Source organism: Scatophagus argus, chromosome 1, assembly GCF_020382885.2.
Source record: "Scatophagus argus isolate fScaArg1 chromosome 1, fScaArg1.pri, whole genome shotgun sequence".
Taxonomy (NCBI): Eukaryota; Metazoa; Chordata; class Actinopteri; family Scatophagidae; genus Scatophagus; species Scatophagus argus.
In genome coordinates, this window is record NC_058493.1 from 23,220,631 (window position 1) to 23,246,971 (window position 26,341).

Consider the following 26,341-nt stretch of genomic DNA (forward strand, 5'->3'; position numbering starts at 1 on the left):
CTGGTAAATTATATACTCGTAAAGTAAAACTTTATACACTACTTGGACGTACTTCTTTAAGATAACAGACTGAAAGACGTCTTCCCAAAGTGGCTCTGCTTTTGAGGCTTTACCCGTATAGATATTTTTCATGCATATTGTTATGGATTACAAAAGAAAAAAAGAAGCGATTCATTTCCCTCCATCTCAAAAGTACACTCTTTATTTTTCAGCAAACAATTGCAGGAGGCGCTCACGTTAAGCTTTTTATTTTGAAAATCACAGTCCAACGAGCCTGGTTTCACTCTGTCTGTCTTGACTCTGGTGTGTGTGCTGGAGCGTGTGTGCGTGTGCCTGAGAGTGTTTGTGTGTGTACGTGTGTGTGTGTGTGTGTGTGCGTCCGAAAAGGACTTGCAGGGAGTGGAGAGTGGAGTAATTCCAGTTCTCTTTAAAACAACTTCCCAGCACGGAATCCGTCCCGGAGTTTGGCACTGCAGTCCCCGACCATCTCTGCTTTAACCCGGGACTCTGCTGCGGGATTACTGCTTCCACCGCACGGACAGAAATCATCGGGTTTCCAGTGCTGTACAGGATTTATATTTCGGAGTGAAAGAAGGATTTTGCGGACCAAGGAGTTCACGAAGATTACAGAGAAACTCTGGGAGAAACCTTTGGATTTATATTCCTGATGCTCTTTCTGTTGATGTAAACTGATCCTGCTGCTTGAGGGCTCTAACTATGGTTTGTGGATTGTGTGCGGGATCTCCGGAGTGTTGGGGAGTTGAAGGCTTTGTGAGAGGGCTGGCAAAAGTTGTGGCTTAATTGAGTTGGCGACAGCAGGTCACTGAGCAGTGACTGTGTAGCCTTCTCCGTCTTCAGACGTTTGGCGATGTTTTACGCAACGCATGATTGAATATGACTTTCTAATGCTGCGGGAGAGCCAGAAAACGGCGACCACCGGCTGCGCATGCTGTGCGCACCGTGCACAAACTCCCGGTCTTGCGCTAGTGTAAATCGATGTGGCATCTCCCGGGACCGGGACGGGACCGACAGGACGCATCCAAAACTGTCTAGGTTGTCGTATGTTCAAGTCGAGACGCTCAGGTCTTGTACGGCGACTCTGGAGAAGCCGTCTGGTCACCGAGAGCGACGGGCGGGATGGAAGCAGACGAGGTGAGGGAGGACGGAACGGTCCTTGTGGCAGACACTCAGGAAAGCTACACAGACAGGAGCAGCGGTCGATGACACACACTGAGCCGGCTCCGGGACTCACAGGAGAGGCTGGAGACCTGACGGAGAGCGCAGAGAGGGAGGAAGACGAGCAGCCTGACGATGACCGGGGTGCCATGTGCGTCCGAGAGCACAGAGGCTCCCGGTGGGGACAGGAGGGCGACAGTCGGACGGTGACGTGTTGTTTGTTTGGGGAATGGGATATCAGACCTCGGAGCCCTTATTGGGCCTCGAGAAAAGACGGAGGGGGCGCCTGTCAGTGCGCACCGAGACATGCGGGGCTGGAGGAGGAACTCGCGAGCACTGCTCATGCTTTTTTGAAAAGACTCAAGGAGAGATCTCTGGACGCCTTGGTTAAGGCTGTAGAGACCAAAGGATCCGGCGAGTGCGTCATGGTGCCGAGCACTGAGCTGCGGCTCGGGACTCATCATGTCTCTCCACAGTATCTTCTGTGCAAGATGTACCGCTGGAGCGACCTGCCGCTCTCAGCCCGGCTCAAAACGCTGTGCCACTGCCAGAGCTTCGGCGCAGTGGACTGCTCAAAGGTGTGCTGCAACCCCTATCACTACAGCCGCTTATGTGGGCCAGGTAAGGACACTGAAATTGGTGTGTGTGTGTGTGTGTGTGCGTGTGATGGGTGGGGGTTGGGGGGAGTCTGACCTCCTAACTGCCACCACATTAAGCGTCACTGTAAGGAAACAGTCTCACATCTCCATGGGACTCCCTCCAGAACCCCTCTTGGTCCAAAGTCAGGTGGAGGACCATGCAGAGAGTAGAATCTCTCTCATAAAAGTGAATTTCTTTCATTAAACTTTATGCAGCGTGTAATTAATGGTTATTTTCCATAAATTAGATTGTTGCTGTTGGCTGAGGCCTGCGATTAAATAATGCTGTGATTGTTGATTTAAGCGTTAAACGACGTAAAGACCGTAAAAAATGATTATTTTCACGAAGTCATGAAGCCACCTCACAGCTGCAGGCATGTTAAGTGACCACAGTCATATTAAAGCTCAAAAGTGCAGCACTGAAAGCACCCTGACAAATGTCACTGACGCTCTTCTCATATTTTATTGCCTGCCCTACGGTTTTATAACATTTTCATAACTCCTTTGGTCAACTCACTTTGATTTCCTCTCAGCATTCCAAATACATTACATACTTATTTAAATTTGCGCAAAACTTTGCTGCTTCCCACATCATCCAATTGAAGGTCGCTCTCAAGTTGCACTTAGGCTCTTTTTTCTCTGACAAGGAGGTCCTCCTCTTGTTATTTAGGTGAAGGAGTGCCGATAATATACAGTTTGCATAGCGCTGGCGCCAGACTGACTCGCTGGGTATCTGACTGAGGACTCCGGCAATTACTGGCTCTGCTCTTAAAGGGGCCGCCGCCACAAACCCATGTCCACTTTGGACTGAAGGGACTATCACAGCAGCAGCAGTAGTGCTTAGCGTACAGCTTTCGCACAGAAGCTATGCTGAGAGCCTGCGTGAATGAAAATGTCTTAATAGAAATTTAATGAAGGAGTAAGACAAGCAAGACGATAAAACAATTTGAAAAGCAAACAAAGATCTGCTAAAAATGAGAGATAAAATGACTGGGGGTAAACTACTTGGATCTCAGTGAAGATCAAAACAAAAGCTGTAATACAATAATGTACTCAGAAATTAATGGGTATTAAGTACAAGGAAAGAGGCTCTGTTGTCTGTTTGCTACAAACCTAAACTATGAACATATTATCTGATGAAAGGCAGCGTCTAAACTGTGATGTGAAGCAGAACGTAGCCACAAGTCAAAGATCTCTGTGTGTAGTGTCATTCAGGAAGTCTCCACCATTAGACATAAAAAAAAACCAGGTGAGTTTAACTGTCTACCTGAATAACTTAGTCGAGACTGAAGACAAAGTCCATTTAACATTTTATTGTTTATTATATGATGATTTAAGGGCTACATTTCTCCTCGACGGATGATTATAAGAAACCGGAGAAGACTTGAAGTTTTAAAGTCTGCGCTGAGGCTTGATTAGTTTCCACACAGCCATTAACCCTCTTTTTTTTTGTTGTATTTCCAGAGTCACCTCCTCCCCCATACTCTCTGTCCCGTTCAGATGAACACAAGCCACTGGGTGAGTTTGGAAAAATGTCTACCATATTACAAACCAGCAAATGACACAGATGGTGTCGTCATGCTCATATTTTTAGACTTGAGACACAGATTATCTTTGAAAAGCTGCTTGTGCCGAAAGAGCCACAGTGCCACCCGGGCCTTATCAGTGCTCATCTTTCCTTCTGATGAACGTGACATTTAGAGTTTATAACAGGGAGACTCTGCGGTTTGAGCGACTGCAGTCGGGCTGAAATAGCTTTGCTTTTCGTCCCTGCCAGCAGCCCGAAAATATTTAGAATTATGTAAAAACGAAACACAAAAGCAGCAGGTCCTCACTTTTAAGAAGCTGTAATCAGAAGATGTTTGGTATTTTTGCTTGATAAATTACTCGAATGATGAATCAATTTGCCAAATTGTTTCTTGATTAACGTTCTTGTTTCTTGCGTATGTTTGTGCTTTTTCTACGTTCACCAGACTCAAGTCTGTCTTACACTGAACCTGCGCCCCCACTCCTCTCCAGTCTGCCTCACATTTCGCCAAGAGACTACACAGGTGAGTAACTTGCAACACTGCAGCAGACATACATGAACATTGGGACCAGGCAGGTGTTGGCTTCTGCAGCGTATCATGTTGAAAGTTCCTGAAGAAGGAATTTTACCCACACGTAAGTTTGGAAGCACAAATGGAAAAAGTTTTTGAGTTGCATGAGGGTGTGTGTGTGTGTGTGTGTGCGCGCATGCATGCAAGCACACATAGCCTGCATCCTCTCTGACTGTTTACATGAAAGGGTAAATTACATTTACTGGTGTTATTATGTTGTGCTTTCCTTCCTTTTTTTTTTTTTTTTTCTTCAAAGTCAGTTAAGACAACCAAAAACTCCACTGCATAAAGCTTCTATTGTCAGAGAGGAATGGAGGGCTCGGTGGGGGTCTGGGGTCTCTCACTTATCTAGATGCCACAGCAGTGTAGCCTTTCTGTCTCTCTCCTTCTCTCCCTACGCTTTCTCCACAGCAAAATATTTCACTGGGATGAATCTGCAATAAGATCCCTGTGCATACTCCCAATCCCCTTTGCCTCTAGAACCACCCATCCCCCCTCTTTCTTCCCTCAAATCCCTCCATTCCTCTCGGCAATTGAGCAGTGGAAAGAGGCTGGCATTTTGGGGGCGGGGGAGCCGAGCGGCTCTGATGAGGCGGAGGTGTAGAGTTTTGTGTGCGTTTGTGTGTATATATGGAGAGTTCAGTTGGGGGGGCTGAGGACTGCGTTTGGACAGGAAACAGCCCCCTCTAGATGATGAAACTGGAGCTTTATTTGTTTACTTGCTGGGGTCGGGAGGAGAGGTCCTTGTAGCGTTAGGAGAAACCCACAAACCCACTTGATCGAGCCTCCCTGGGCTCACTTGTGGATGGTGTTGAAAGGTGAATGAGCACCTATGAAGTCTGTGTAGTGTAGTCACGGCATCATGGAGCTGTCTGAAGAGTCAGCAGTACCACAGGGAGACTTTCTTTGGGCTTGTTTGTCTGTTGTGCCTTTTTGTTAAAGCTAAAGTTGAAGTAAATTTTGATTTGTTAAGCATATTTTTCATGTTTAGGGGCAGGGTCAGCATTTAAATACTGAGGTCACAAGACCTCCCAGTGCAAACTTCAGACTTTCACCAGAAATAAATTTAAAAATAAATTTTAATTGCTCGGATTATAACTTCTGTGAGTTTTATTTCTCCACATGAATGTTTAAATGCTTTTTCAAAGTCCACGCTGACAAGAATAAAAATTCTGTGGGATAAACACTGAAACCAGACAACATTTTTTGTCGTCTTAAAAATGGTCAAATTTAATACATTAAGTGTAAAAATCTGCCAATACACAGATACAGAATACGCACCATTTGTAAGTGTGGACTAAGTAGACAAAAACTCAGTGCGGGCAGTGACTGACAGGATGCTTCAACCAGAGCCTTGAGATGAGTAATCTAAATGCATTTCAAATCCAAGTATTCGCACTATTTTTCTAAATTTCTAATTTCTAAATTATGTTGATTTACCCTGATAAAACAGAGACACGACGTGTTGTTATTTATGTTTAATCACAAGTCACAAGTCAGCCTGTGTTGAGCGGATTTTGAGCAGTCCAGTCAGTAGCGAGAGACGGTAACTCCTGTTGTGGGTCTGGTGGAAACTGACCAGTTTTCTTGCAAGATGTGGTGTGTGTGAAGTGTTTGGGTGAGTCTCTCTTTCTCTCTTTGTGTGTGTGTGTGTGTGTGTGTGTGGTCTCTGATCCCCTGCCCCCCAGCACAGAACGCTGGAGCCGAGAGCGGGAGCTCGAGCCAAGAGCATGAGTAGGAAAGAGATTTGGTTAAACAGAGTTAGCCAAGAAATCTGCATGTAGCTTTTGTCGTTAACTTTTACAGGTTACAGCTACAGCTTGTATAATAGGAGGAAATAAGCTGAACATGAAGCTTGTATCAAACAGTTGTCTGTAGCTTAAGTAAAATCCTTGATGTTGGTCAGGTCTTACAAGAGTGTAAATGAGTCTTTTTTGTGCAGGTGATCCTTTGGCATATCATCTAAAGCCTGTGATGTTTTCTCTAGTTCAAATACAAGCATTGAATGTGTGCTCTGGCACTTCGGCATCTTTTTTTGATTCCTTTTAAACCAGCTATGTACCCTAGCTTTAAGAAGAAGAAAAAAAAGGGCTACCGCAGGGTGTGGTCAATACATACCTTTGCCCTGGCTGGCCTCTTTTATCATTCGATCAGTTAACGTTCCCTTTAAACCACAGCAAACAGCCCTGCTTTGAAAGAGGGAAATATCTACTGGAAGTTTAGTTGTCTTATATCTACTGGGACCATCCTTCTGTGACTCCAACAAGACGTGTCATTCAGCTGCTTTTTGTGTGTGTGTGTGTGTGTGTGTGTGTGTGTGTGTGTGTGTGTGTGTGTGTGTGTGTGTGTGTGTGTGACAGGGAGACAGAGAGGGAGGAATTTTTGTCTGACAGACTGATAAGATCGTCTCAGAGTACTCACATAGGGGTTCTATCAGAACAAAAACATGCACACACGCAGGCACATTCAACAATCACGCAATTTTTTGGACAGGAGGCGATGTTCTGCTTTTTAAACCTTAAACCCGAATGACGAAAAGTTACACATCTGCTGTATGTTTGACAAAGCTTGGGTTGCCTTTCTGCACAATTTTCCTATTTCTGTACAGGATATTCCTTTACTGTGATGATTACCAGAGCTTGGAATTAAACCTGTAACTACAGAATGCAAATGGCATGGCAGTACTGGCATTGTTGGTCAGTTTAGCATGATATTTGTTACTGACATTTATGAGCCTATGAATTTGGTGACTTCTCATGCAGTGAAACAAACAGACATGACAGGACGCCTCCCTGTGAGAGGAAGTAAGTTAACTGCTCCTGGAAATTGCTACTGCAGCTTCTGTGATGCTAAGACGCGTCACTTGCTGGACGAAACAAATCAAAACGAGCTCCCTTGCAAACAGAAATCAGCTAACTGTCAGACTGAGTGAATGAAGGGACACCAGATGGCAGCTCAGTCTGACTAGCAAGTGAAGCTATTGTGCTAAAATTTGCATGTTAATACTCAAACAAACCTGCTAACTGTTATGATGCTAACTGGCTACATGACATACTAAAACTAGAATACGCTAATGTTAGCATACTAATATGCTAATTTTAATCTCATCATGTAATAGCCAATGGTTGTTGACGTACAGTACATTATATCACTTCTGTAGATATGTTAGCATTTTAGTAATATAGCTATAGCTGTAGCACTCATTTATAATGAGCTGAACTGATGGCCTGTTGGAATTTATTTACTTTGATTTGAACCTCGTTGACTGTTTCCCACTTCTTTCCACCTGGTAGAAGATATTACACATCATGTCAGAAATTCCCCATATAATTAAAACTGGTGGGAGGGGCAACTCTGTGGTTCTGGTACGATTGTTCATATTTGCAGTCTGTAAGCAATAAAGTTGAATCTGGCATGACAATAAATGGGACACATAACGTCATAAAATATCCACTGTATGTGGAATAAAGCCTTTTGATCTGCACAACACTAGCCTTATGGCGTTGCTTGAATAGCTATAGATATTTAATCTTGCTTTTGCCAGCATTTCACTGATTGTTATGTTTATTGACATCACTGAAAGCACATAGCAGCGTTTTCATTTTAAGGGATATAGAGGGACAGTGCCAAAAATTTACTTTTGTCCTTGTTAGCCTTTACCACATGACATCATTGTATTGGTCGAACAGTTGTGCACCTTGTTGTGATTAGGCTCTGGCTTTTGAACATGTGGAAACAAGTAAGGCAATGATACTTAGTGGACATTAGTATGGCCTGGATGCACTGAAGTAAGACAAGAAGACTGCTCCCTCTCTGCCCTCAGTAATCATATTTTGGTGGCTTGTTTGCTCAAGCAGAGCAAGGTATCAGCCAAACATCCTGTCTCAAAGCCCTGTCTGCACTCGCTGCAGCATTAACCCCATGAATTGGCCCTTTGACTGATGGGACACGGCCCAGGAATGTTGGGAAATTGGGAAGGTGAGGGGGAGTAGGGTCTCGGAGTGAAAGAGGTGGGAGGGGGATAAGGGGCTCTGACTCTGGAGAGTGACATCTGATACATGTTTGAACATATCACCGTTACTACTTAAGAAACACGGAGCTGAGCCGACATTCTTGGAAGTTTCGAAGACAGTTTTAAGAGTTTGACTGCACCGTGCTGTGTTAGCGAGTTTAGTTCACAAAGTGTGAAGCTTTCCAGGGCAGTTCAGCTTGACACACTTGGCCAGAGCTTTATAAATGATCTACTGAGGGCTTTACCAGTCTCAAGTAAGGATTTGACTAACAGAAGCAAGGGAATACAATGAGACACCTTGGTAGAAATCATTTTAGTAGTGTGTTAGAATCTTGAAAGGTGAAAATTATGCAAAGATAAAAAGTAAACACAAACACATCATAGTGTGTTCAGTGAGAATCTATCTGTCTAAGTGTGGACGGGTCCTCTCAGTGACCTGAACCTCCAGCCTGTTTGCTGGCACGCTTACAACACTTGCTCTTATGCCTGACTGAGACACATTAGACTATGGAATTCAACATCAAGTGCTGGCCCATTAACCATTTGCCATTTCCTCAAATATTTTCCATCACCACTCTTTTTCACTGCAAGCAGGGTACACAGCTGAGGACGCACAGCTTTGAATGTTTTTACATTTTAGGCTTAATGCCAGAATGTTAATACCAGAGGTCTGCACTAGAGTCACATGACTTGGACTCGAGTCAGACTCGAGTCACAAATTTGATGACTTGATATGACTTCACTAGGACTTCATCCTAAATACTTGATATTTTTCCAAGCCCAAAGCTTAAAAAGTATTTTATTTAAGAAGCGTGCCACAAATTAGCTGTTTCACTTAATTTCCTGAGTCAACTAACTTTAATGGCATGGGTCCAAAATTAACATGTGCCAAGTGCAAACAGGTACAGGTAAGTTTTCTGTTTGGTGAGTTAATCTCAGAAGGCAGTTAGTTTTTAGGCATTTTAATGCAGAAATGCTAAATGTTAGATTATCTCCAATCATCACATGTATAATTAAAACTCTGTAAACTCTGAGCTCATGTTGTGGTGTGGATACACTGGATGAATGCAGCTTGAAGATAGCAGCACACATACCTGTGCTCTGAGTTCTTGATGGTCTCTGAGGTGTAAATTCTCTCTTGGTAGATGCAATAATGCTTTTTGCATTTACGTTAATACTGTGTCTAATGTGCAGTAAGACACAAATGTGTTTAGAAAAGCGTGTTTCAGAAATTTACTTTTTTGTTGTCCGGTGAGTGATGCTGAATTGACAGCCACGTTAATGGATTTGGGAAGTGACCATCAGAAGCAATGCTGATGATCAAACAAAGGTTATCTTATATTATGCAGAAGCAATACCACTTGTCTGTTCCTTCTCATTTTGTAGCCCACTTTCATGGCTCTTTATCTCAGAGTTAATTTGACTTCTGCCCCTGTAGCCTCTGCTGTTTATTGTGCACACATTTTTACTCTTTCTGTTTTTTTTCCTGTTTCTCTCCATCTTTGCAGCTCTTATCCCCCCTTTCAGTCCATGTTGTCAGGCCATCACAATTTAAAATAAGGTTTAAATTACAGGACTGGCTGTGGCTTTCTGTTGTTCCCTCAGAGTTTTTGCCAACCCGCAATTTGGCTTTTAATGGAATCCTGCCATGCTGCTGAACCTAAAGATTCTTTGCAGATGTCGACAGGCTCTGACTCTATGAAATGTTGGAAACTGTCGCCTGTGCTGTGACCTCCAAATGTGACGCTGAATTAAGACTGAAGTACAGCTGAGGAAAGCGACATTTTCATGAGTTTTCAGGCAATGCCTACATAGTGAGAACGGTTGTGTGTGTTTGTACCAAGTGTTCATCCATGTTATCGGCAAACACATACGGTATTCAACTTTCACTATCAGATTGCGATGAGGAATGAAAGGACATATATGTTTACACACAGACACAGACAAACTCCTCTTTCAAGCACAGAGCTCTCAGCAGCCATTGATCATTGTTCATTTCTTTTGCTCCAAATTTGTCTAACAAGCTGAGAAGCTAAAGTGTATATTGTACAGTAGCTCTCTTTTAGCTTTGATTAAAGTTCAGGCCAAACACGAGTTGTCTAGCAGTGAGTTATCCACATTTTTGGCAAAGATTATCCTTGGTCATTTGATTTAAATGATGATAAGATAAAGCAAACAGTGCTGTTTGTTATGTGATTCTTGCACCAATCTCAGTTCAAAATATCGAAAACTGTATAGACAAATGAGGGTCTTTTTTCAACATTTGTTATTAACAGCTGATCAAATGATGTCACGTGAAAGGGTGACGAATCCACACATCATCGGACTCTGCAGTTCCCCTTAGCTCTGCAGCATCTTTTCAGCTCTTTGTTTAGGTATCACGTCATGCAAATTTACTTCTTTGCCGTTGCACTTTGTAGTTTCTTTTCTGACATACCAGCAGATAAATAATTGGTTAGCCACCCAGATATTTCTCTCAGGAACTGCTGAGGCTGTAATAGAACTAAAATGAGAGTGAATATTGGGCCGAAATTGGTATGAAAAGCAAAAAAGTTGGCCAACAGGTTTGCCATATCAACTCAATAAAATGATAGTGTGTTAAGTTGTGTTGCTTCACTCCCAAATTAAAGCAGATTTAATAAAATGTCAAATGCAAAAATATGTTTGCACTTGTTTTTAAGCACATTTTCTAAAGAGGAGCCATCAGATGAATTCTCACAGTCCTTGTGCCACCTCCTGACTGGGAGTTATGTATGGCGATTGTGCTTTGTATTTGCAGTCCACATATCAATGTATCTGCACTGAGAGAGTTTCACATTCACATAATTCTCCCAAAATTAAGTTTTAGAAGGAATTTCATAATTCCATTCCATAGTGGAACAAATGGATCCATTCCACCAATAAATGATGTGTGTAATTATGTTGTGAGGAGTGAAGGCCATATAGTCGGACCACGTGAGGCTCAATGAGCGACTTGTCAACTTGACCCCAGCGACTGGCTGAGCGGGGGGGGAGGAAGTGTCGAGGAAGAGGGCCTGTCCAGGAATGTGTTGGGAGGGGAGGCTTGTCAACTGCAGAGCGCTGCTTCTCCCTGCTTGTTTTTGTCTCTCTATTCAGATTTAATTCATCACTTTCTTCACGTCACTGGTGCAAAACTAAAGGCTGGTTATTCTTAAAGTTACAATATCACCCTTCATCAGCCCTGTGAAGTTTCTCATTCAAGCCTGGTTTAAGTCTTTGTCACAGTGTTGTCATATCTGTGTAGTGCCTCCATGGGTACAGACAAGGCTTTTTCATTTCTGCACCTCTTGAAAAACGTTACAACACAAGGGCTATACATGCTGAACTGGGATTGAGCAGCTCTGTTTGCGGATGACGACAACTTGGAGTAGGCAGAAGAAGAAGAAGAAGAAGAAATTAATGTTTCCCTTATCAAAATTGCTCAACAGATTAGCTCATCTTCTTCTAGCAAAGCATCCTATCACACAATCTACTTAAACACTGGTGTTAAAACAGTGAAGAGATATCTCCATGTAGAACAATAAGTCATCATCATAAATCACTTCTGTAGTTGCTGTGACACCTTAATTTACTGTAGAAGTATAATTTAGACTTCAGTTCCACGCTCTTCTTGCTTAGCTGGTTAAGTTGCATGAGAAACAGTTGCAAATTGCTGTACTTGCTTCCGGGATATAAAACTTCATTTATGGCATCATTTAAAGTTCACGACCTCCTACAGTGATGTGCAAGCATTCAGTCAGTTGCAACGTAGCAGTATGTTTTAGCTGCTATCAGAGCCTTCTGGTGAGGCAGCTTGCGGTCAAATGGGATTAATAATGAGGGCAATCCTTGTAATGCATTGTCGTTGTTCAAAGTTTTTCACTTACTTCTTGTTTATCGTGAATCTTCAGTTGTAAGGGTCGTTTTTTTTTTTTGCAGTACTACATCATGCGTCCGAGCATCTTGTATTGTTCTAGAGTTTGTCTTCAGAAAATATCGAAGATTTTGAAATTGATTCCAAATTCACGATCTCCAATGGCGAGGTCGTTGTGCGAAGAATGAGCCACAATGTATCTGTGGAACCTGTTATCATGAGCTGGAGCCAGGGGCTAAACAGCAGTAAACATGCCTTTGTGCTCGTTACAGGGGGAGGCTTCACATTTTAAAATGCTTTTGTTAACTTTTTTATGGTGTCAACAAAGGGACAAGAAAATCAGGCAGAAAAGAGGTTGATGATGTGGGACAAAGATTGCATTTACCATCAGGACACCTTGTATTTACTGATCTTATGCAGATCTATGAGTCTGTAACTGTTTCTGCTGCCAATTACAAATCAAATTTTCCACAATGGTACATAATTCATGCGTATTGTATTAATCTACACACAGTCTAAACGCCGTATCATCGAGGAAGTAAAAACAGTTGCCATCCACATAGGTTTCATAAGTAGAGGCCTTCTTCAACTGCAATCGTGAAACGTTATGAAGTAAAAACATCCAGTATTTTTATGTACACAGTGACAAAATACAGTTGGTGTCATGGCAGCTGACATAAGATATGACAGCAGAGTGTGTCCGGGATGCAGTAATGTATGCAAAACCTGAGACATTCCTTGGCTTATGCTTTCTGGCACTTTGAAGTAGCAGTAGAAATGCAGGAAACTCATTACTTTCTCCCTTCCTCTTGAACTGCCTCCAAACACGTCTTCCTAGGAATTTTACCGGGACCCACAGTAACTTTCCTGTGGCTCGGCTGACCTGCAGGTTCAAGGAATGTGGCCGGCTGTTTGTGTGGAATAATGGATTGGTGTTCGACGACCGTATTTCTTGGGTTATTATTACAGACAACAGAGAAAGACACTGCAACCGGCTACATCACAAGATCCACTTTAGGATGGAAAATAGAGAAAGAATGTGTGTGTGTGTGTGTGTGCGCGCGCGCATGTGTGTTTTTGTATGTGTTTGTGAGCAAGAGCCCTGTTGTGTTTGACCGTAAAGCCCATGTCTGCCGATAACGCAGCCCTCTGATGGCAGAGATAGTCGAGACGCCAGCTTAAATGTGGCTTGCTGGATTGAAGTTGCCCTGTAATGATAGTTGTCTCAAACAACACAGAACCTACCATTTGTAGCCAGGGAGGGGTGTTTTCTTCTTTCCCCCTTACTTGATTTTATTTCTAGTTTTTTGGAGTTTGGGGAAGAAATTTGAGGAAGTCTAATCAAAACAAAGCATCTCAGAGGCGACCGACAATGGTCAGTAGCTGAATTCTATCCTCCCTTCTCGTCCCTCTGCGACACCCCCCCCCCCCCCCCCCCCACACACACACACACACACTGCCTCCCCCAACCCACCCACTTCTTTCAGCACAGTGGAAGAGTCTAATAACTGGAGGGGAATCTAATCCTTGGCACTGGATGAAAGACGAGGGTCTCCCTCCCTCCCTCTCTTTCTCACAGTCTCTTTCTCTCTCTTCATTTTTTCCGTGGATGCTGGTTATGCTTGGCAGGTTCTCTCCCTCTCTCCCTCTCATTTTCCCGCTCCCTCTTTCACCCACTCCCTCCCTCTCCCTCCCTCCCACTCTCTCTCTCTCTACTTCCTACCCCCCCCCCCAAACTTTCTTCTTTTTCATGCAGGTTAAGGTTAGCAGGAATAGGAAAAGAATTTTAAAGGAATAATGACATATTTTGGGAAATATGATTGTTTTAAAACAATTAATTAGATGAGAACAGATTTTCATATTTGTCTGTTACATATGAAGCTATAGTCAGCAGCCGTTAGTTTAGCTTAGTTTAGCATCAAGACTGGAAACCGTTAGCCTGGCTGGTAAAAATTCGGCTTATCAGCACCTCTAAAGCTTATGCATTAACATGTTGTACCTTGTGAGGCAGCCAGCGGAGACTGTAGGAAGCACTGCTCCTGGTCAATAATCCCACATACAAATTTTTGTTTCAGTACTTCGGTTTTGGTAAAAATGATAATGCGTTAGATGACATGTTAATTTGTGAGCTTGCGAAGTGCTGGTAGGCTTATTTTGTTTTTATGGAGCCAGGCTAGCTGTTTCCCTCCGTTGCCAGTCTTTATGCTAAGCTAAGCTAACGGCCTCCTGGCTGTAGCTTCATAATCATTTCGTGTGGCATCAATCTTCTCATCAAACTCTCAGCAAGAAAGCGAATAAGCACATTTACCAAAATGAAACTATTGTTTTAATATCTACTCAGCTGCGATGGGAGGAGAAAAAAAGAAGAGAAAGAGGAAAGATGAGGGGTGCTGTCACTGTTTGAAGTCCAGGTTGGACAGCCTTTGGAGAGCTGGCCAGCTGGAAAGTGACTGTCTGTCTCCTGAACCTTGATAGCTGCTGCTCTTATTAGTCCAAAAACAAAATTAGTCCATAGATTTAAGTTTTGGATTTTGGTGCATTTTAATATTTATCTCTCCACCTTTGTTCAGACCTTGGATTAAAAGCAACTGCGAGGTGCACCAGGCATTTCGATGAGATTGGCACTAAGAGACAGTGATTTTGAAATGAAATAACAAAGGCTACTTATCTAATTGGTAAACAGAGTCTTTAAATGGCGGTTGGCTTAAATGCTTGCAGGACGCTGTAATTGCTGCCAGCCCTCGCATACAGATGAAGGCATGCACTTCACACAGTCTCACACACACACACACACATGCACGACTTCCTCTGCTCGAACATAAACACACTGATAACCTCTAGTTTGAACCCGTCTTTAAAAATTCCATTCAAGAAGTTGGCTGCACCCCCACCACCTCCCCTCGGGCTCCTTCTCCTTGCCTCCCTGCACTCCCTTGTCATTCTCACATGAGCGCATACCTTGAGTTGGCTGATAGCCAAGCTGAGCATGATGACACTAAGGACTGTGCCAGAAACATTAGCCATGACATGCTGTACCGCTTGCTCTGTCAAATACTGGTGGAAATCGTGACTGAGTGTGTGTTGTTCTTTTTTTTTTTTTAACCTCACAGCATGTTAATTATCAAAAACCTCTGGTGCTATTGCTTTCAGGTAAAAGAACACGTTCATTCATATTCAACAATTTTTAAGCCTCTGGGCTTTTTTTCTGAAGAGACATATGGACAGAAATGTTCTTGAAATTAAACGCTGCAGTACAAGATAAGAAAAACTGTGAAAGTAAAAGTACAAAAGAGCAAAGCGGCACACTCTGGTAAATGTGGAATAGTAACTTTTAAGTATGAATGAAAGACATGAAAGACATTGAGACAAGATTAAAAAATAGATAGAAGACAATACAACAAGACATAAACAGGAGTTGAAAAGAGTGAAGTTGCAATACAGGATTTCATTTTATAGCCTATCAAGCGCCATTCATTATATGATAAAGTTAAAGTATACGATGTCTAAAAACCCTAAAAAGTCCCTGTTTGTTTTATGTCCTGAGAATTAATTTGATCGTGAGCTCGTAAAGTCTCCCTGTGTTTCCCCAGACATGTTTGTGTTGCCTTATTACAGGGAAGAGCATGGCTTGTAAAAGTGTGTGTGTGTGTGTGTGTGTGTGTGTGTGTGTCTGTGAGAGAGCGTCAGAAAGAGATAGAGTGAGAGAAGGAGAAAGATCCTGCTAGTTGAGCAGCCTGCTCTCATATTGGAGGGCTGTAAAAACTCTAGACCGCAGGAGTTGCCAGCCTGGAATTCACTAATGACACACGTGGGCCTCAGATGAGAAGCAATTTTGTGTGTGTGTGTTTGTGTGTGTGTGTGTGTGTGTTAGTTAGTTACACTGTTTGGATCAGAAGGCCCAGTTTGTGTGTGTACATGTGCTTGTGTGAGGCCTTATCTCATCATCTAGTAGTGGGTGTACTTGCATTTGTGCACAAACACGTCTCCTACCCCGCCTCCCAGCAATGTGCACCACCACCACCTCTTCTACCCCATCACCCCGATATTAAAATGGCGTCTGTGCAAACATAACACACGTAGCCTGATCTCGGTGCTGGTTTCACCCAAACGTAGCTTGTTAATGGGAGAAGGGTCACAGCCATCCTGGCCCCGGGTGGATGAAGAGGGGGTGCTCACTGGAAAATGAAAGGAATGGGGCCACAGGCACACGGGTCTTTAAATCCTCTGTGTCAATAGAGTCTCTGGAGCAAAATAATGGCATCACTCTGTGTGGGAGTTAATGTGAGCTGATAGCATGAGGGCTGGGGGGGTCATAGGTTCACAGGCTTGCGCTAGGTTGACAGAGAGCTGAATGCTTTCCACCACCACCACCACCGCCACTACCCCGACTCCCCTCTCTGCTGCTCTCTACCTCCCATTTAACTCTGGACCTGAAGGAGTGTTTTGGAGGGAGATGATGAGGGATGTCAGTGGAGGAAGTGGCCTGTTCAGTGTTGGCAGTTTTTCAAAATGTTCAGATGAGTGAGGAAAACTCTTGAGTAAATGAACGAAGAAATGGAGTGAATGCAGATGCTTCAGCATCAAGGGTCACTGAATGGTGTCGATGAAAAGCTGTGAGTCATATATTATAGATCAGTTATCAGGCGGCACATGCACATCCTGAAAATCTATGCAGTAGCTTAAGGTAAAAACAATATGCACAAAAGGACGACTGCTAGCGAGTTTCAAGTTCTGCATCCCTCGGGGTGAGCAGCATCATTTGTGTTGCATAAGGATTAGCAACGCGACAGACGTAATATAGGCTAATCTGAAGCTCCAGTCTGAATAAAATAAGAACTGGGAGCAAATTAACAATGTGCATGTATTTTATTCGTCATTTAATCTTTACTCTTAACCTTCATAGCCGTCAGATCGAGACCCAGACAGGAGTGATTCATTGGACGGATTCTCTCCGCCAACATCATCACCAAATGAGGGAATATCTTTTGAAGGAGTATTGTATCATCCTTTCAGTAGCCTTAAAAAACTCGTTAAGATCTATGGCAATGTACTGGCATTGCTCAGTGTCCCAAAATCTTACTTTTTACAAAGGGTTTTCTTTTACTTTGTCACTCATCTTAAGTCTACAGGTTAAAAGATACATTTTGCACAATAAGCAGCGAGATAAATCATTTACTTTGTAAAAAAATGAAAACCTTCTCCAACTTCTGCTGTTTTTAGACATGCATGTGTTCTGTCACAGCGTGAAAACAGTACAGTTACTCTTTCAGTGTGTTCTGAGTATCAACTTGCATCAATATGATTGACAACAAAAACATTCTATGCATAAAATGCATTTGTAATTAACATGTAATACAAAGAAACACTTATTGCTTTGCAAAGCATATCGTGGTAATAAATTCAGAATTAGCAAATCAATGATGCGTTATCATCATAAATTATGATGCACGGTGCTTCACAGTGTCATAAAACATTAGCTGCTTTGAATGTTAAAGTGTTTGCAATGCAATGATTCAGTTTCTGGTATTATTTGTTACTGGCCTTTTTCGTGTGTCTCCTGCCACAAACGAAAAGACAGATTGAGCACCCAAACGTGTGGCTCTTAAAGCTGTCTTAAAGACTTCCTCTCCCATCCTCCCTTCCTCCTCCCCCTTAACATAACATCATTCTCCTTCCCTCAAGAGGAATTACTGCCATCAAACATTAGCCCAATTACCAATGCAAACATTAATTCGTCCATCTCTTTTCTTCCCCTCAGACACTGGTACCTCCCTCGGCTCCTCGACTTCTGGTGGACATCGCTCTCACTGGTGCAGTGTCGCCTACTGGGAGCAGCGTACACGTGTGGGTCGCCTTTATCCAGCCTACGAGCCCTCGCTCAACATCTTCTATGATCTACCTCAGGGCACGGGCCTCTGCCTTGGCCAGCTCCACGCCAACGCCTACCACAGCCGCCGGGACGACCCGGACAGCCACAGCACATCTGGTCTTCACGGACGTCACAGCCATGGAAGTGGAGGGAATAGCATCAGCAGCAGCAGTGTACAACAGATTCGCAGTAAAATTGGCTACGGCATCATGCTGAGCCGGGAACCGGACGGAGTGTGGGTGTACAATCGAAGCCAGCACCCAGTGTTTGTTCACTCACCCACTCTGGACCCACCCAGTGCTCGGGGACTGAGTGTAAAAAGGGTAATGCCGGGCTTCTCCCTCAAGGTGTTTGACTATGAACGCTCCAGCTGGATGGCGGAGCACGGCGTGAAGCCTGAGAGCCAGGAGGGGCCCTGGGACCCCCATAGTGTTCGCATAAGTTTTGCTAAAGGATGGGGCCCCTGCTACTCGAGACAGTTCATCACCTCCTGTCCGTGCTGGCTGGAGGTGCTACTCAACAACCACAGATAGCACACAAACACTCACAGACTCACATGAGGTTTCCTGACCCAGTATCCTTAATGTAATCTACCTAGATTTAATATAAAATTTATATATTATATGAAATATATTATACATGTAAATACTTGAGTCATTTTTACAATGCAATTATTTATGTATAGTGTAATGTGTATATGGACAAAATAAAAAGGAACAAGAATATGCACTTTTGATTCTATATATGCATTACAGTTTCTCAGTGTCATTTTGCAAATGTAAACTGTAAAAATAAGAAAAACTTGGTTTATGTTCTCATGATTTAGCAATTCCATCAAAAATATGCCATACACACGTTGTCAATAAAGTATTTGTATTAAATTAAGATTTCTGGGATGGTCTCAAGTGCTTCTACCAGAACTGAGGATTAGCCTGTGGCTTACAACATTATATTTTAGGACCTCTAACCTAATACCAACCATTATACCAAGCATTTTTCCAACACTTTTCCTGCTTTCTCCCACCAAGGTTTTCTTCTGCTTACACCGTAGATGATCTTTTCAGTGTTTACAGGATGGTTTGGGTAGCTGGTTGGCTTCCCCCTCCCTGCTCAAAGTCTTTATGCTAAGCTATGCTAACTGTCTGCCATAGCTTCATATTAATGGACGAATATGAGAATGTTATGGATTTGGCATATTTTCCAAAATGTTGAACTATTTCTTTTCTTCTGCTGCTGTGGCGTTTAGGTCTGGAAGCAGTTAAATAAACAGTGGATGAATTGGACGAGGTGAAGAGGGCTAACCTCCATCCTATTGTAATATTTTTGTGGGACTATTATTAAATTGACACAAAACACTCACCACAAAAATCCAAAACATTTTTCAGTTATTTTATATACTGTATTTCTGCTCCAATGCTTGTTAGATAGCGCGATTCAAAGATCTTTTACATTCCTGGAAGTGGATTTGCTTCATGCATGAAAACTGTGACTGGTTGATCCCTTTCAAGGAAAGTTAGCCAGCGTGGCTAAACCGAACAGATCGGCCCAGTCTCAGAGTGTGTTGACAGTGAAGACAAGTCATAAAAGCAGTTGCAGAAACTCTCCTTTTCAGTCTCAGACCACCAACAAAGCCACCTCCACTGTGACACAGCAACTGCCTTACAGTGATAGTGACTGAAAGAACAGAAACTTCATGGCATTAGTCTTCTTCCCTGTTATGTTATGAGACAAGGCAAAATAGAGGTTGCCTGGCGTAACTCTAGTTTGTTAAGTATGTATGCAGCCCACCGTCACTCCCATCATGAAGTAAATGAATGAATGAAAACGCAGTTACTGTGAGGAACACAATGAAAGCACAACACTGCCTGATCAAGTGCAGGACATCGAGTGTGGTGATGGTACCGCCAGACAGTAAACTTTTGGTCGAGTAAAATGCAGCTCTTGGTCAGGTGATATCACCTGAGGCAGCTCTTTTTACTGAGGAAAAACCATGAGTTGCAATTAAAAGCCCAGAAATGCTGATTAATTTTGTTTTAGTGTTCCCAGAAGTCCAGAGTGAACTCTCATCTGCAAAGGTTTTTATGTCAGTATGTAAGTTACACTAAATACTTTTTCAAATGTGTTCATCATATGAATCATCAAGTTTTAACTATCTTCTTGGCATCAAAAGGGACCAGTGGCAATGGAAAACACTGCAAGGCATCACAGTGCCAGTGGTAAGAAAATAAAGTGCATAACTGAGAGATTACACAACAAACCACAGCAGGGCACAGAGGCCCAAACTGAGAGAAAGTTCTGTGTTTATAGAATAAAGGCATGCAATTTTGTCTTTCAGCAATGCGTTATTTACACATTATGTATGGAAACTCATATTTGAGAAGGTGTTCAAGAGCAAGAACAGCGAGATGAAAAAAGCAGCAAAAAAAAGCTGTTTAAGAAGCAGCAGCACGTCGCTCAGCTCCGGCAGTCAGGCATTTTTGTTTTGACCCTGAACCTCTGCAGGCTGCTCGCTGAAACCTGTAATTAACTTTAGCTGTAAAAGTAAAAAGAGGCTGATTACAAAGTCACAGCTCTCCTGAGGAAAAATGGAGAACTCAGAATTCAGAAATCTCTCCAGCGTTACAGTATGCTTGTAGTGTGATCTTAAAATAGATGAAGACAAGGCAAGCAAGGACACGAGAAACAGTACAATATCTTAGCTTGTAAACACTTTGTATTTAACAACAGACAAAATTGAACAAAAGCTTTTATAAAAGCTTAGGGCATTCCCATACAACCCCTGAAAATTCCGATGTATATTTCAGTCTAGTCTGATCTCTGCTTTTCCAGGCAAAGTGTGGGATTTGTGGTTAGGATACAATGGAAGGATTCAGAGGAGGCATTGGGGTGGGAGAGTTGCTGCTGGCAGGACAAGTCCAAAAACTTCTCTTTTTTGGTTTTCTCATTTGAAAAGTTCCCTGTCCAGTCTCCTGTCTTAATTGTTTTCCTTTGTCAGGATTCAAAGTCATGGAGAGGATGGAATGGAAGCCAGGCAGCAAGCGGTGGAGGAGGTTTTTTTGGCCCTTGTCTTCAGGACTGCGGTGTGTGCTGACCTCACTGTGAACTGAAGGAAAGTGGGCTAATTCTGCCACTGGCTCCCGAGCTCCACCCATTCACTGTATAATTATCCCTGTCCAGATTATGATGTTATAATTATGTTAATGAGTACATCAGGGATGGGTAATTAATGGAAGGCATTTTCTGTTTTTGCTACAAACAAGATGAGTGAGCACTCAAAAGAACACACAAATGTGTTTACAACTTTTAGTTCCTTAAAGGGACAGTTCAAAATAATAAAAAAAAAACTTTTGTTATATAATATTAGCTGTATTATATTTTTTTTCCTCTTACCTGTAGTGTTTTGTATCCATCTAGATTATTTTTGTACAAATTGTCAAGTTTTACGGCATAATGAAAATAGATGGCACTTTGCTTGTGGTGCTCAAAGTGACCAAAAAAAAATCTCTGAAAAATCCAGAAATCACAACATGGTTACTTCAAAATAGTCCACAGACCTTGTTGTGAATAGTTTCATGTAGGAGTTATCATTTACGGTAAATATCAGGACTGCATCCGTTTTGCTTAAATTACTGCAGCAACAGGTTGATGTTTGCTGCTCTCTCTGGTTGAAAGATTCAAGAGTCAATTAAATTCAGTTCGGTTTTATTTATTTATATTGCACCAAATCACAACAGAAGTTGTCTGATGACACAATTAAAGCAGGTCTAAACCAAATACTTTAATTTAATTTTTGGTAGCGAGAGACGCAACGAAGCCCCCATGAGCAAACACTTGGCGACAGTGGCGAGGAAAAACTTCCTCTTATGAGGACAAAACCTCAGAGCAGACCCCGGCTCAATGTGGGCGGCCATCTGCCTTGACTGAGAGTCACTGCATCACTTGTCAAAAAAGTGCTTTGTTGCACCTGTAGATGCACCCAGCAGTGATGTCACGGAGTCCTGGGGTACACCTGCACATCACTGCAGCCACTTCCTTCAGCAGAAGGAGGTCTGAACGTGTTCTTCTCAAAAAAATGAAGAAACCGATTTCCCTGAAAGCAGTAAATAGATATTAGTTTTAATGTATGTGTAGTTCATATCTGGAACCTTTGTAAATTTCCTTAAAATATAATTGTATTAACTTAACTAATTTTGTGAAGTTCTCATAACACAATAAGGCTAACTGTTTTTTCAAAGTGTCAGCATCCTAGCATTACTGACTGCCTCAAAAACATTTAGCGTACCAATTAGTCAACAGAGTTTTTTTTTAAATGTCAAAAAAGAAGACAATTGTATCATTAAGTCATGCAATAAAAAAACTTAAAGACTTAAAAATGTAAAGAAATTGAAGAGTGTCACCAGTTCTTCACGTGACATCTGTAGAAATCTGAAGCAGCACAAGTGATCACCAGAGAAAACTTCTTCTTCATCGTCATCTTGACAGTGTTTTGTCACTTTGCTGCTCAGAGTGCCTGTGGATCGATAGCTCCACTCTCAGCAAGCCCTCTTGTGTGAAACCGCAGATGTTGCCTCACCAACTTGTCGCTGATCGCACATCAGCGTTTATTAATGTCATCCTCACAACCAAACAATTATGACAGACGAGAAGTAAGTAGTCTCTCACTAACTCTAAACCGGAAAATAAACAATTAAGAGTTTGTTGAGAAACTACAAATCCACTACATGGCCTGAAGGTTGTTAACGGAATGGTAGACGCCAGCCACATGTAATCCAGAAATATGGGTGTGGCTCCTGGAAAATGCTAGCATTCTGGGAGATCTGAGCAACACGCAAATTCGCCAACAGACCACTCAGAGTTCAGTTATTATCCTGTAAACTTGGAGGGTGTTTGCAGAGTCATCATGTGAAGGGGACATGTCCCGTGATGCCAAGGTCAGAGCTGTTTAAAGATGCCTCTGTGACTCTGCTGCCCAAAGCCCTGAGTCATGTTTTACCTCATCAGTCATGTTAATACCAGAAGACAGATCAAAATAAAGTCATGTCAGTTCAGTTGCTTAGCCCTTAAGAAATAGTTGCAGCATGCAGTCTGTGACCGGTTTAAACATCAAAATGAGACTTTCTATTAAAGTAATCTGCCTGTATGTATTAGATTCCTTTCTTGCAACGCAGCACCATACAGGCTGCCGTACGTGCTAGAAATGTGATCAATAGTTACGTTTCAAATCTTCAAATCTGAGTCGGGCGATGAAACAATCTTTAACTCAACCAGATAATTTAATTTATCAGGTCATTTGTCATGTAAAAAGGCCAGACAAATAAAACAGTGACAACAGAGCTGATTTTATGGCAGTCTGCCTATTTTGGTATGAATTAGCTTGTGTACAAAGTTGACATTTTGAACACACCTTGAATAATTTAGATTAATCATTAAGTCGAAATGTTGGCTTTAGGACTTAATGTTTGGTCTAAATGTCCATTTGTCTTGAAGAAAGACAACATTAGTTTATCTTTGATTTGTGTATTGAATTGTTTGTTGTTTGATTGACCTGCTTTAGTTAGTCTATGAAAAGAAGTTGTTTAATCATTAAATTTTGTCTTTCACCTCTTACTTAATTTACTTTAAGTAGCTCAAATACCATTATAAATTGCACATGTTGTGTTGATAAGAGAGAATGAATGGTGAGCTGATCTTGGAGCTGAAACCAGCAAATTAATTGCAATTTTACTCGATAAATTACTGTTGTAACCATTGTATTAGTGATTTTGTGAAGATAAGCTGATTAATTAATTAATCAAACATGTCTAAAGTCTAATAATGATGTCTAAATATCATTTGAAAATATACAGAGTAATGATCTTCATTACTCATGTTCCTTTTCAATTTAACTCTCTCTGTTTTCTTTCCTGTCTCTTTCTCTCTAGCAAACATTAACACGCCCACTTGCAACACACACACACCCACCCACACCCACCCACACACACACACACACACACACATACACACACACACACACATCCACCACAGAGTCCTGTCCGTTTTATTTCTGAAATTTAAAGCATGATATCACTGTAGACCAATTACAAACTGAAAATAACATCACTCACTTGTGTCATTGGACACAGAACAATAATAACAGTTGTGGTTGAGCTTCTTGTTACCTCATTAATAAGTGGAAATGAGTAATAGGATGACTGGCTGTTACCTTTATGGTTTCCATAGACATAACTTTGCTTTCACTGCAAACTTTGTCCCGTGGCCACTAAACTATGAGTATAAAACACAGCAATGCACCCATCTCAGGCTCAGCGTTTCAGAGGATGACCGAGGTGCAGTTTATTTTCCAGTTCGTCTTTGTTTTGTTACTTTAAGCACCATGTCTGTCAGCCATAGTGTAATTATATGGAGACAGAGACACAGGAGGGGGGGAGGCGTTGGAGACAGCCTTCTCTTTCAGCTGCTGTGAGCCGCGACCAGTACCGCCTGAAGCTGTGAGCCTCTTGAAAAGCAGCCAAGAGACTCTTTGACTCCCCTTTAACCCCTTAGATCACCCAAGGAGCTCTTTCTTACAATCCACCTGAGGGTCTCCTCAAACGGCTTCTGATCCCGGAGGCAGCGACAACCTGGAGAGGTGTCATGCAAAATGACAGATGTGTAATTTGTGGAATGGATTTTGTCAGCTACTCAATCATTAATACACGGACGGTTTCCTCAGGAGTTACGAGCAGTCATGTCTCAGAGTGTTCGCCTCTGACTTACTGAACATTCATCAAATGTTTACACAAAATGCTTTCAATGAACGTAAACCATTATTTAATGTTTTTACCACTCGTAGCTTTCACAAGACTTCAGTACATATTTTGCAGCAACTCCTGCAGCAACTTACACATTGGAGCAAATTTCATTTCAGGGGTAAGTGTTGTACTTCTACTCCACTGTAGAAGTACAATACTTCTACTTCTACTACTCCACTTGCCTGACAGCTTTAGTTACTTGCTACTTTTCCAAATACGAGTTTCACAACCTTTAGCTCCTCTGAAAATCATGCATCCCCAAATTTTGGTGTTTTAGAATTTGAAATTTCATGTCAAACTGAAGAATGAAGTGTGCTTCTATAGGCTGAGAACATTTGCCTCCCTCTTAAAAACCCTCTTAGATTTGACGGAAAGTATTCTGTCACAAAGCTGAAAACATAAGTTGACTATTTAGAGATTTGTGGCTCTCACTGGACAGCCCAGCTACAGACATGTGATGATTTTACAGAATGTGATACTTTGCTGTACATTAAACTACCCAGCATGTAAAGTACTACAAATTAGCGCCTAACCTTGAAAAACCACAGCAGTGAAATGCAACACATATACATAAGCAGCAGTAATATTAATCCAAAAACATCATATGCAATAGTAAAACACTGACTAACTTCTGAAGAATGAGTACTTTTACTGATACTGTAAATAGACAGTGCTTACAGTTTTGAGTACAGTTTTGAATGCATGGACTTGTTGCACAGAATGTAATTTGTACTTTTACTTAAGTAAAGCATCTGAGCACTTCTTAAACTGCATAACAGTGAAGTCTACAGAGAATGCCAGCTGTGAGTCATGTCACATTCAAGTGTCAGAACTAAGCCTGTCTCCTACAAAATGTGTTTTTATACTACTAATTTGCTTTACCAAATACCAAGAACATATCATCCTTTAACCATAACCTAAACCATAAATGTGACAGTGACAGTTCTGTTTTCCTGGTCATACACCTCTCGTTACAGAGTCATCGCGTGCAGACAGGTGTATGGACATTCAGAGACCCGCAAACAACTCTGTTCTCCAGTTTGCCAACTTGTTGAAAGAAGACATTTTTGACCCCTGAAATTTATCTTTTCAAGTGTGGTTGTCACGTGATAATTTGATGCTATGCCGGCAAAAACAAACAGTTGAGCATTATCGTACGATTTCAACAGACATAATACATGAGTTAACATGATTTCTGATTTCTAGGAAATTTGTTACTGTGCACAGAAAGCTTTCAACACCAAAAAGGGTGTGGACCCAGCCTTTGATGACCTGTTCAGACCTTCACTTGAGGAGCGTTTAATGTCAGCTCATTAATGCTGACTGTTTTGTTTTTAATCCCAACATTCTTCCTCGCATATTAAGTACATGTGATTCAGGGAGGATTAAGAGCGATTCAGGGGTTAAATAACCAACACAAAGCATTTATCCTCCACATTCTGGACTGACATGTATATATTTGAGTTCCACACATATGAAATGGATACAGTCATAGTATAGAAACAGTGAAAATGTATACAACATATGGTGGTTAGTGTAAATATTGTGCCTGATTATCCTGGCGCAGAGCCACACCACCTAGACAATAGCTGAAGCACATTTCCAGAGACACTCAGGATGTTCGATTGTTTTCATAGAAATTTTTATATTATTCATTTTATAGATCCTTAACAGAAAACAATTCTACCACGAGACCACACAATCAAGCATCAACCCAACCACCCTTCTGTTTTCAATTTGTTATTGTTTGGAGATAAAAGGTTTCCTTTACAAAAACTTACATTTACTCAAAATACCACCAGAAAACACAACCGATGTATGACTTAACTTTTCTTCTTTAAGAGGTCTAAATGTTTTCCATATTGTGGGACTCTAAATGGAT

At 41.9% G+C, this 26,341-nt stretch overlaps 1 protein-coding gene across 1 annotated transcript; it reads left to right on the forward strand.

Annotated features, from left to right (window-relative positions):
- The first annotated feature begins 364 nt into the window (after positions 1 to 364).
- On the forward strand, positions 365 to 18,553 carry LOC124061340 (mothers against decapentaplegic homolog 6-like). The gene is made up of 4 exons (XM_046393052.1): positions 365 to 1,797; positions 3,279 to 3,332; positions 3,788 to 3,865; positions 17,558 to 18,553. Exons 1-4 carry the CDS (start codon positions 1,062 to 1,064, stop codon positions 18,199 to 18,201), a joined length of 1,512 nt encoding a protein of 503 aa, XP_046249008.1. The 5' UTR covers positions 365 to 1,061; the 3' UTR covers positions 18,202 to 18,553.
- The last annotated feature ends 7,788 nt before the right edge of the window (positions 18,554 to 26,341 follow it).